The sequence below is a fragment of the Eublepharis macularius genome, chromosome 6, assembly GCF_028583425.1.
Source record: "Eublepharis macularius isolate TG4126 chromosome 6, MPM_Emac_v1.0, whole genome shotgun sequence".
NCBI classification, from domain to species: domain Eukaryota; kingdom Metazoa; phylum Chordata; class Lepidosauria; order Squamata; family Eublepharidae; genus Eublepharis; species Eublepharis macularius.
This window is the reverse complement of record NC_072795.1, coordinates 61,553,679-61,566,308: the sequence shown is the minus strand read 5'-3', so window position 1 is coordinate 61,566,308 and position 12,630 is coordinate 61,553,679. Positions and strand designations below refer to the sequence as shown.

The 12,630-nt window shown below is 40.4% G+C and overlaps 1 protein-coding gene across 1 annotated transcript in view; it reads left to right on the top strand.

Moving 5' to 3' along the window:
• The window catches only part of HS6ST1 (heparan sulfate 6-O-sulfotransferase 1), a 254,817-nt gene extending 246,253 nt beyond the window's left edge, over nucleotides 1-8,564 (top strand). Inside the window, exon 2 of the mRNA XM_054982827.1 lies at nucleotides 1,464-8,564. Coding sequence (XP_054838802.1) covers nucleotides 1,464-2,172 — 709 coding nt within the window. The 3' untranslated portion in view covers nucleotides 2,173-8,564. The remainder of the gene's footprint in view (nucleotides 1-1,463) is intronic.
• The last annotated feature ends 4,066 nt before the right edge of the window (nucleotides 8,565-12,630 follow it).

Genomic DNA, 12,630 nt, shown 5'->3' with positions numbered 1-12,630 from the left:
GCACAGTTCCTGTAATGTGTGACAGAGCTTTCCCATCTGGGTTGTGGGGGGGGGGGAATCCCCATTTATTTAAAAAATAGACATTAGCTTCTAGGAAGTAGAATGCATAGGGCTAACACCGAAAATATAATGCATTTAAAAACAAATGTTTTTATGACTGCAGTAAAGCAACAGGAATTGGTTATTTCACTAGTTGTATGTATACTTCCAAAATAGTAATTTCTGTCAGGAAGAGATAGAACAAGAGATTGCCTGGCCATTCCATATGTTTGTTAAAGCTGGATAGTGGTATATTGCCTGTTCCAAATGGTATAGTACTCCCTCTGAAAATCAGGATTGCAGCTTGGGGGGCATACTGCTTGGTTCAGCTTTTTGAGAACAATTCAAGGTGCTGTTTTTTACCTTTATAGCCAAAAATGATTTGGGTCCAGAGTACATGAAGAGCTACCTACTGCCATATAGTCCTGTATAAACTCTTCATGGTGATAACAAATGGTTTAATTTTTCTGCCCTAGTAAGTTGATCACAGCACATTTTTTGGTTTGCTGTTGCTTTCCATGATTCTCTCCTTCTTGCCATATAGTCCTGTACATCTCTCAAGATCTTCTTAGATGCTTGCCACAGGTATCCACACCAGATGGAATGGAGGTGGGTAGCTACTTGGGACAGGGCCTTCTGCAACAGCTGCACCACAAACTTCCCGGAGAGTTTAACAACTACTCAGTTTTCCCCATATTCACTTTAAAATACAATCACTGGACTTAAGAACACCAGTTATACCATCTCAGGTTCATTCACTTGTTCATCTTCCAATGTTACATACGCTATCAAGTTTCAGCAATGCCCTTCCACTCTGCATTGGACAAACAGGTCAGTCCCTACGGAAAAGAACAAATGGATATAAATCTGACATTAAAAAATCACAACACTCAAAAAACAGTGGGAGAACATTTTAATCTTCCAGGACATTCCATTAATGACCTAAAAGTGGCTGTCCTCAAATGAAGATGCTTCAAGGGCAGATTACAATGAGAGATTGTGGAATTTTAAGTTCATTTACAAGTTCAGAATAATGGAACTCCAGGGGATGAATAGAAACATGGGATTTGTATTGCCTAACTGAATTCTAAGGCATATAGTACTATGAAAGACCATCCATAAGCAAAAAGAGAATTAAAATATCGATGGGTCATTTGAATTCCAGTGATTTATTCTGACCTTGCAGTCTATTGCTAGAAGATGATATTGCAGAGCATGGCTGAAATGGAGGGGAGCTGCTTTCTGTAGCCTTTTGCCATATAAAACATTTATCACAAAAGAGTCTTATGAGAAAAAGAAGGCAAGTATTGACAATATTTAGATATTGATTGTTCTGTATCATATTACATGTTCATGATGCCCTAGTAGCAAAATAATTCTTTTATGATGTGTAGACTATTTATATACTTTTTTCTTTTTTGCAGGAAATTTTATTACATTACTCTGCTGAGAGATCCTGTATCCCGTTACCTCAGTGAATGGAGACATGTGCAGCGAGGAGCTACCTGGAAAACATCCTTGCACATGTGTGATGGCCGGACACCAACCCCTGAAGAGCTGCCATCGTGCTATGAAGGCACAGACTGGTCAGGTTGTACCCTTCAGGAGTTCATGGATTGCCCATATAACTTAGCCAACAACCGCCAAGTGAGGATGCTGGCTGATCTGAGTTTGGTGGGCTGCTATAATATGTCATTCATACCAGAAAACAAGCGAGCACAGATACTGCTGGAGAGTGCCAAGAAGAATCTTAAGGACATGGCCTTTTTTGGCTTGACAGAGTTCCAGAGAAAAACACAGTACTTATTTGAGAGAACTTTCAATCTGAAATTCATCAGGCCATTCATGCAGTACAACAGCACAAGGGCAGGTGGAGTGGAGGTAGACAACAATACCATACGAAGAATTGAGGAGCTTAATGATTTGGACATGCAGCTGTACGACTATGCAAAGGACCTCTTCCAACAGCGATATCAGTACAAGAGGCAGCTGGAGAGGATGGAGCAGAGGATAAAGAATCGGGAAGAGAGGCTTCTTCACCGGTCCAATGAGGCACTTCCCAAGGAAGAGACGGAAGAGCAAGGACGTTTGCCTACAGAGGACTACATGAGCCATATTATAGAGAAGTGGTAACCTTGAAAACAATTTTTTTTTACTGAGAACAGGATATTAAGGTTTCCATAAAAAAAGAACATGGAATTAAAAACACTCTTATTTAAAAACAGTCTGTAAAACAGAAGGTAGAATGCTTCTTTAAACAAAGGGTCTTTTTACTTTTTCTTATAAGACCAATGGGGTTCTTAATAAAATAAAATAAAACAAAAAAAAATTAAAGAGTCAATACTAGAAGGCTCAAATGCACAAGCATAGGCCCCCGGTGCTGAGGCCAAATACAGTGTAATGTTTCATTTCCTCATAGAGTCAAATCCAGAGGTTATGGGTTACCATAGCCTTTGTAATCATAACCACTCTTCTTCAATTTGATCTTCCAAAGTCTCAATGTTTTTTCCTTGTTCATGTGAGGTTTTCAGTTGTTAAAGTCATGATAATGGTGGTGAAACTGCCAGACAGTGACTTTGTCCCAGATACAGCTCCTTGGCCTCAGATGGAAACAATGGCCAAAAAGAAGAGCATATAATCAACACAAAGAAACAGGAAGGAAAAGAAGAAAAGCAGAGGATGAGAAGCCTTCAACAAGTAGACCTTGATCACATGTCAAGCACAGAGGTTTGGATATGTTGTACTGGTGTCTTGCATGCATAGACTCCACACTCACTCATACACACTGCATTAACAGAATAACTGAATTTGTGAACAAATATCCTCAACCTTTGCTTTACAAACAGGTATCCTAAAGCTTAGTAAATCCTATACAAGACATGGGTGATTTTATTACATATTCATGTGACTCTTTTATAAAGATGAATTGTGTGTGCATCAGTCTTTTTCATTTAAGAGGAGATAGTCCACTTGGGGTATAATATTTCATGCAAATGTAGTACCGTCACCTGGTCGATTGTTTTCATGCTAGAGCTTGCTGATGCCTAAAAATATCCTTTGCTCCAATGCGGGTATTTCTTTAATTAGACACAAATATTAAAAATTCAGAGTACTCTCCTTATCTGATATGACATATTTTGTCATGAACATCAGTGGCTGCAATAAAGATAGGCACATTTAAACCCCATACATGGCTGGACACACGTATTCAACTGGGCACTTTAGCTCCATTTATTTCAACATGATTTGGATGCAACTAAGTTTTGCTAGATTACTTCCATTGCTGTCTATAGGTGTGATAATTGTTGCATTACTGACCTTATAAGACAACATTGCATATCACTTTTTTACACGATAGACAGTTTGCCTTGACTTTTCATTGTGAACAAAACAGCTGCATTAGAAGACTGGAAATCTTAATTGAGCTTCAGGTTTTGATTCTATCAGCCTTTTTATAGCCACACAGTATTCCTTTCTTGAACACCATACATTTTTTTTCAGAGCGTTTCCAATGATAAGTTTGATCTCCCCATTTCAAGTGTTGGTTTTATTTCTTTTCTATGCACATCTTGTGAATTGGTCTGAACAATGCAAAAACAAATTGTGTTCATTACCTTCCTTGACTGTTTCTTCCTATCCCTAGAAGGTGAATTGTCTGTATTAGCGATCAAGTCTGATTGAGTGTGTTGCAAAAATTTGCAACAAGTGGACCCACCAACTTTATTTTCAAATAAGGGCTTCACTGCAAATCAGTCAGAGTAATGACAGTACAGAAGGTGATGCCCAAGTTTATCTAACTTCCATCTATGTAGCTTTGTCCTTTTAGTCATTCTCCACCAGACAGTCGATGAAAAGGATTTGGATCATATAGAAAGAAAAACTCAGTAAATAAATGAAGTTCTTAAAAAAAACACCATTTAATGGAGTGCTTATGTGATGAACTCGAATACCCAAGGGACCCTAACTACCCCCACATTGAAAGTTACAAAGGTTCTTAAGTACTTGACCAGATCAACCTGTCAATCAGTGCTAGTGCTATAACTTGTGTTGGCCTGTTAGTGCTTCTATGAAGAAGGCCTTCCTGTTCTGAGTGTACACAGCTGGCCATATATATTCACTTGAGGTTTAGGCAAGGAAAACCATCTCATCCTAGAATTATTGTTTTATTATTATCAGGGAAGTGGGGCGGGGGGCTGCATGTTTAAAATTCTAAAATTGGAAATAATGGCAGTTTGCTAATGTCTAGGACACCTGTGCATTTCTATAACTAAAGGAAACCTTTCTTAAAAAGATGTTTTTATCAAATTCTTTACCCGCAAAATGTATGTCAGCTATAGGAGGCAACTGTTTTTTATGCAGTACATGTAGCTTTACCCAATGGCTTTCCACTGTGCATTCAAAGTTATAGATCTATAATAGAAAAATGCAGCTCGTCCATATTCATAGTGCACAGAGTGGAAAGCCTGCTGTGTTCTCCTTTGTACAATTCATACCAGGTTCCAAGGGCCAAAATTTGCTTCTGCATATTTAGCTGCATGATCAAAGACAAAACTTACAGTATTGTTCTTTGTATCTAAATTTAACTTCCACAAAAACCTGAATATATCTTAATAGGCCTGCCTATGGGAACATTCTGGAACATTAGTAGTAGGCTTTCTCCAACATTTTCTTTGTATAATAATAATATAACAACAAGCTAAAGAAATAAAACTACTGAATATGCTTATCAACTTCACTTAAATCTGCCAAAGGAAAGTGAGTGGGTGTGCGATCTTTTGTGCTCAGAATTCATTACCTATAGCTGAGGGGGGGATGAAGAGGGTATACCTCCATTTCAGATCTCAGATCTCCTTCCTTATTTTTACTTCATATAAATGAAGAACATTAATCTTTACCCATTACAAAATGAGTTGTACTAGTTGACATTTCAAAATTGTTTGAATTGCATCTAGGTTGTACTTAAATCTAGAAGACAACTAAAAGCAAAGGAACTACAACAGGAAACAAAAAAAACCTGGCTGAGCCCTTGCCTAAGTTAATACAAGGGCAGAAAAGGAACAGTTTAAATTTTTACTCTGATGCCAAATTTCCTGACTTTATAAGCATTTTAGGGAAGTTAACATAGTATTAATATAGTTCATTGTAATTTATATGGATGGACTGCTGTTTGGTGTGGCACCAGATGTTTTGGGAGTAGATTGGTGCTATGAAAAATAAAGTACATGCAGAGTTGAAAAACTGAAATACTGCTTACACCTGGGTAGGCTATGTTTTTGCATGGACGATGGTCTACCTTTCATATTCCATGTCAATTGTTGAACTTTTCTGCTGTTCACAGCTGCCTACATAGTATGCAACCACAAGCTGCATGGTGTTGGAGGTGTCGTCGGTATTTCTGCTGCGACTGTTTCAAGTCAGCCATGCAAGTAATTGCAGTAAAAACTTCAGAAACGCTTCCAGCCACACACACCATTCTTACCCTTCCTCCCAGAACCTATAGTCCTATAGGCAGAGTGGCCAGGTAACCAGCAGGAGACCTTGGGTGGACATCATTTCCGGAAAAACTCAGCAGAAACATCACACTTCTCCTAGAACGGCCAGAAACTCTATGGTAAAACCATCTTTTCCAGGGTTCCCTTGGAAATGATGCCAGTCCTCTCTAGAAATTATCTGCTGATTCCTAGAAAAGCATAATGTCACACCATTGCTAACAGCATTTTTTTTCTTTCTCTTGCCAGCTGCTGGAGTGCCAAAGGGCACATGGCAATGCTACCTGTAGGATTTTAGCCTTATCCTTTTAAACAAAGGAGGATTTTGTAGCGCTACCTGCCAGGCAGCGTTGCCTCAGCGAAGGAAGCTAAGAAATTATTTTGATGGATGCCTTCTGTAGGTAAGATTTGCTGAGGCCAATGAAAGGACTCTGAGGAAACCAAGGAGAAAGACAGATTAGACCTCAGCCTAGCAAAGCATTTTTCATTATAACTTTAATGGTTATGTTATCAGTCTACTGTGTTTGTAGGACTGTTCCAAAAAAGCTATAATTAGTAACACTTTGGGGTAAGTAGATATGCTTAATGAAGATGATAGCAGCTTTCACTAGCACTGCTAATGCTGAAAATGAAAGGGTCGGGGAAAGAATATTTGCAAAAGTATCAACTTTCATGCAAGGTCTTTGCTATTTTTGTTCTACAGTTGCTGTGCCACCTGCACTGGTACTGCCAAGTAGCTGCAATCAGCATGAGGACTGGCAGACTCCCTGTGTGGATTGTACAGAATAATCAGTAGGGAACAGCAACAAAATTACAATCTTGAAATACTTTGCCAGTGTCCTGTAACACCCGCTCATATTTGTGCCAATGAGTTTTTTTTACAGTATCTCCTCTACTGAAGATGGTTAACAGAACAGGGTTATGAGGATGAAGGCGTTTAGCTAAGCAGATTTAGTCCAGTTCTTCAAATGTCTCTCCTTCTATGATAACAATGATGGCAAAGGCTTGGACAGAAACCTTAAGTGTTCTGCATCCAGGTCACAACATCCATCACCAAACCTGCTGGCCAGTTCTCACTCGGCCCTCTTTTTGGAACAGTCCGCCTACACAACTAGGAAAGCAAGTGGGCATGCAACGTCAGCTCATTATGTAACCAGGTAGTTAAAGGCTCTTGCTCCCTCCTTGCAATTAACTAAGTACTAGATTCTCGCCACCCAAGCACCTGGCATCTTCAAGAAGCAGTCGTCGTTACTGGACAGTGTCTTGGATATCTTTAGCTCAGCCAGTCACATCAGAGCCACTTCATAGGAGCAGCGTCTGCCTTGAGTCAAACTTTTACTTCCAACACACTGTGATACTCTTTGACACTGCGTAATCTGGCCTCAGAAAGCAGCAAAAATGCCCACAATACTATTCAAGCCTCATTTTACACAGGGGCTTTTCTGTAGTCAACTGGAAATGTGTGCACATTCAGTTTGTAGGTTGGTTGCTCACTGGTGATATGACAGACAAGGACATTAAAGGGCTTTCTCTTTGGAGGTGCATTTGCCACACCCAATTGCTGCATTACACATGGACATGGATCTTCTTTAGCCCACACTGATCCCTCACTTGCTTGAATGACAAACACACATTGCACAAGGCAATGTCGATCTGAGGTTGGTTCATGTTACATCAGACCTTTTCAAGGACTTCTGAACATTCAGCTTAGTGCTAAAGAATCAAACTGAATATATGTGATGCAGAAGAGCCTTAATTGTAATAGGAGCATCAGTCGTCTTCTCACCTATTAGATGAGCCACAGTTTCAGGGTTGTTCTAACCAGGCCCTATAAAGCCTTGTATCTGTTTGAGCCATTCAGCCCTCCATAGCTATCTGGATAACAAACAGCAGCACTACAAGCAATCTTCATTCAGGTCATTCCTATTGTTTAGCACCAGGAGATGCTTCAAATTGGAGCTCTTTGGCAGGTTGTACATTGAATCCCTTTTTATTAAATGATACTACTAGTAAGATTGAATTCAAAGGTTTCAGTGGCCAGAGCAAAGTCTGAACTGGGCCAATTTAAAAAGCACACAGCAGTTAGCCAACAAAAACACTGCCTTTTGGGACTTGTCTGCACAAACTCATGCATCGAGTTACCTGATCTATAGGAAGGAACTGGTATTTGTTTAATGGCTATTAAAATTTTGCTCCACCCTCTGTCAATATTTTTGGTTTCAAAAAAATCTGAGGGGCATAATATGCAAGTGAACATCCCCTACCTCCACTCTGATCCACCCTTACCTTTCCCTTTCTCAGGTGTCCCTTCCACATGCTGAACTTGAGAGCTGAGCTATGAAAAGTGATTATGTTAAACTTATTTTCAGAGGATGATTTGTTTTGTACATATTGGAATGTTTTTAACTTATTTTTATTGCCTCTTTCAAACTGATTTTAAAAGTGCTTTTCAAAAATGCTCACTGTGACGTTCCCACATTTGTCAGTCACCTCAAACATTTTAGAGGTCTCCAAGATTTTCCACCTATACTCTTGGAATTCAATGAGATATCATGTCACCATGGCTTGCTTTGTTCATGTACTTCTTGCTTTCCCACTTCTGTACAAGAAATATCAGGAAATCCATGGGCAATTCAGATGTTGAGATCCCTTCCTTTCCTTGTGTGATTATTTGCCGAGTAAGTGAGTTTTACTCCTAATCTCTAAATACCCACTCTCTTTCCCACTTGAGCTCAACAGGCTCATACTATTGAAAGTAGCTGGGAGTATCCCAACAGTTGTTTTCCAATGGACTTAATCTGAAGGTCTGCGTGTCTGCTGCAGGAACTAAAAGCAATGTCTAAATTACACCAAGTAACATTTAAAGCTTTATGTATTTATTTATAGCTTCTTTTTAAAAAATGTTTAATGACAAGGGAGCTTTTCTTTTTTCAACAACAACTACAAAAATGGGTAAACAAAGTAAAGGAACAATAAGTAACTGTTTTTGTCTAGATCAAAACTGAATGTTAGCTGATTAAATAAATCCTAAAAACAGTTTCGTGTCTGGTTGTGTTCTGTTTGATCTCTCCAAGGTATAGTTCTCCACTGAACTGACAGGTTAAAAAGTATGAGAAATCCTTTTGCAATGCTGCATGTTACTGAAATTGCTAGGGACAGGGAGAAGATGAACTTTTCCTTGAAGTGCAGTAGATACATAATCGGTAAACAGAAGTAGGCAGAAAGTGCTAGTTTGGGTCTACTTCTATTCACTGTCAAATATGCTAACTGTTTTCTTTAGAAATACTAATATACATTATTATATTCATACAGCAGCAGTAATAATGTAAGGCAATATTAGATATTAGAACTTAAGTATTGCCATTGGTGCTTTGACTAGGGACGGGGAAATAAAAAAAATACCTGTAGAATCAAAAGTTATTCTCTATTCTTCTAGAATGCAAAACCTCATTAGTATGAAAGCACCATCTGGCTTCTGCTAATGGCTAGCAACAGCTTCTTGCACAGGAACAAGGGTAAATTAATGGCTGCAGCAAGATACCTGCAGGGAGAAGGGCTCCAGCTTGCTGCCTCATTAAAAGCTCCTGGCTGGGACCAAGCTCAAGCACCAGGAGATGAGAGAAAGAAACAGGGAAATATACATGCTCTGCAGATCATAGTCTACAATTTAGAGCCATGCAGCCTAAGACACTGTTGCACCAGTAGTCCAACTTATTTGCCTATGGGACAAGTTGTGTTTCAAATAAAGGTCTGCAGAAGTAGATAGTATATCTAGTCACGTATTGGGAAAGGAAAATAGTATGCTTCTGTAAAAGAACAAATTAGTTTACACATAAAATAAATCCCCCAAGCAGAATCAGAAGTAAATTATGATATTTATGAGCAGTCTGTGGTCTAAATCCAGACAAGGAAAGTCAGGCTATGTCCTGTTGAAATCAATAGGTTGTGACTTAGTTGCAGTTAACTTAATTCCCATTAATCTAAGCATAATGTGCAATGCTACCTGAACAGATTCCATCATCTTCAGTGGTCTTTCAAGAGCATAACTCTGCCTAGGGCTGCGGGTCATGGGCCACGCTGGGAGCGCTCCCACACTCCCCAGGGGGCCAAATGAGGCCATTGCGGAGCATGGCAATGCTCCTGCGCTATGCAGCAGCCCAATTCAGGCTGAATTCGGCCTGAATCGGGCCACTGCAAAGCACGGGAGCATTCCTGTGCCCCACGGTGGCCCAATTTGGGTGCACTGTGCTGCCCAGGGGTGTGCTCCGGGAGGCATTCCCCCTCACCAGCCAGGTAAGCAGGACAGGAAGTGGAGGGTGGGAGTGGGGGATCTCCTGCCCCCAGCAGGGGACTGGCATCCCTACTAATATACCAGTGTTATTCCACTAATATGTTATTTGTGCATATGGATCTCATTCAGAGTGGCATGAACGACAACATGGAAGCTACCCACCCTGAATGACAATATGGAAACTATCCACGCTTTTTTGAACAACATGGAAACTCCCTGATCCCCCTATCACCCCCCCCCAACATATTTTCCCTTCTTCTTATCCTCTCTTATAATATTTCATTGAATCCTCTTGTTTTCTAAACTTTCTCAATTCTTGTCCTTACTTTCAAAGCTCTCCAAAGCCATGCTGTTCCTTATCCCTCATGTCCTAAGACACCATTTTTCCTGGGTACCTCACTGGTTTCTACTACCCTCCAGACATCCAAAGTCATCTTGTTTCCTCAAAAAAATCCACCATTTCTCCCCTATCATTTTGCATGCCTAGAAATGCCTTACACCTCTCAGATCCCTGCTCCCCCAAAGTCTTTGACTCAACCCTTTATTCCCCTTTCCTACTAAAGTCTAAACATGTAATGGGAATAGGCACTGCCCCTGACTCTTCCTCTGTTCCTACCCTGCATTACCTTCTTTTTGTCAAATCTTACCTTGCATTGTAATCTCCTGGAGGCAGAAACCTGTTCTCTTGTACTTTGTAAAACACCATGTATACTAAGAGCACTGCATTAAAAATTATGTTGTATATGTTATTGAAGTTGCCCGATGCCAAGTCAAACCATAGGTCTATCTAGCGCAGCATTGTCTTATTCTGACTGGCAATGGCTTTGCAGTTTCTCAGGCAGAAAGAAAGTCTTTCCCAGCAGCCTGACCTGGGACTTTCTGCAGTCAAGTAGGTGCTCAAAGTTAAACTCTATGGAAGGTGGCAACTCTTCTCCAAGTTAAGGGAATTTCCACACAATCTTTTCTTCCTCCAAAATGAATGTTCTTTTAGCATACACTCCACAAACGTTTTGCATGGATTGTAGATTAAGGAACTATCACATTTTCTGAGCAAACTACTGAATGAGCACCTGACCTCTTCCCCAGCCCCAGCCTGCACTGCATTCCAACTTGGGCCCTCTTTGGGCCTCACAGCACAAACTTTGATGTGTTTTTTAAAAGTGGCAAACTGCATATTATTCTTGTTGCTAAAACAGATGTTGCTGTATTAGCAGTCCAGGATGGTTCAGATGTGTTCTGAATGAACATGCAGGTAGACTTTAGGATAAGCAAGACATGTTTTGCCAATGATCAACTGCAGTTCAAGTTATTAAATAGGAAATCCAAACGAATGCAAAAATAAAACCACCTATCCTGGGATAATTAGCTTGCCACAGGAGGCGCAGAGGAACAGACATCTGGAAAAACTGACAGGTATGCACCCCTAATGCCACATTGCTGACAAATGATCTGTTTCTATTATACTTTTGTCACATTATGGGTTCCAGGATGGACTCCTGGGACAGGGGAGGATTGCTGCCTTAGGTCAACAGCCGTAGGTCTTTCTACTCCATATAACCAGCATTGTCTCTTATCAGAAAGCAGCTGCTCATTATTTTGCAGCCCCAGGTGACTGCCTGTTCTTTGGGGGATGAAAATCTGACCCTGACAATCCCAGCACCATAGCAGAAGGGCACATCTTTCGGTGTCATTAGCATGTAGTATGTGTCTAACCTAGGATTTCCTTTTCCATTTCTCCTCCTGCATGGCTTTGGGGACCTTTTCTGTTTTATTTGCAACTACAAAAGCAATACAATTCAGTTATGACATAACACAACCTTATAAATAGGTGTTCTATGTACAGTGCTGCCTTTCTTACTTCTTCATCATACCGCCAGTCAGCCGTCTGCAGACTTAAACTGATTTAACAATCCTCCTGTCGTGCCTGAGAACCTTTGGGACTGTAGTCCTGTGAAGGGAGCTAGGGATATCTAACTAGATCCTCAGCACCCTCAGCAAACTATAAAAGATGAACAAAATAATTAACAAAAACCAGGCTGGCTTTGGGCATGAAGGATGAAAATTTGAGAAGGGGTGGGTGGATGGGTAAGACTGTTCCCACAGGTATGGAAACTACAACCTTCTTGGATAGTTTGTAGACATAGGCCTGGTAGTTCTTTTCTCTTGATTTGTTGTAGCAGCCAGGTAATCACAATAATGGATGGAAAGTCAGTGCAACAAGCTGTAAATGCTGCCCAGGTGCTTTGCTTTCTGATCAAGACAGTTTTCCTGTTTCCTTTCCGATTCACCCTAGTTATCTCCCATCATCCTTTGACCATGAAGAGCTGAATCCCCAAGAGATCGGGGGAAATGGAATGTGTAACCATACCATTTGGCTATCTCAATAACAGAAGTCAGTATTGGAGTCAGAGCCAAGGGAGTGCTTTATACTACTTTCAGTATCCATAAGGACAGAGAAGCATTGGATCTGATGAAGAGGAATCTCAGCTGTTTTCTGTCCAAAACTTCTTGCTTTGTTGGGAGTATTTGTGTAAGCCCTCCCTCCATTGGAGTAACTGTGTTGTTTTATGGCACCAATTAGTCCATCTTCAAGGGAATGATCCCCACCAACGATTTCATCTCTAACACGACTAATGAAGGCTTTGAGAACAGTGGCTGGCAGAGTTGCTGTTAGATATTCTTTGTCATCAAAAACATTTTCCTTCTCTTTTGGATTGCAAATGTCTGTTACTTCAGCAGCAAGAAACAGTCTGGCCTTGCAAAGAAGTCCCCTCCCTTGACAGGAAGCAATTGTTAAACCTGCATCCTTTC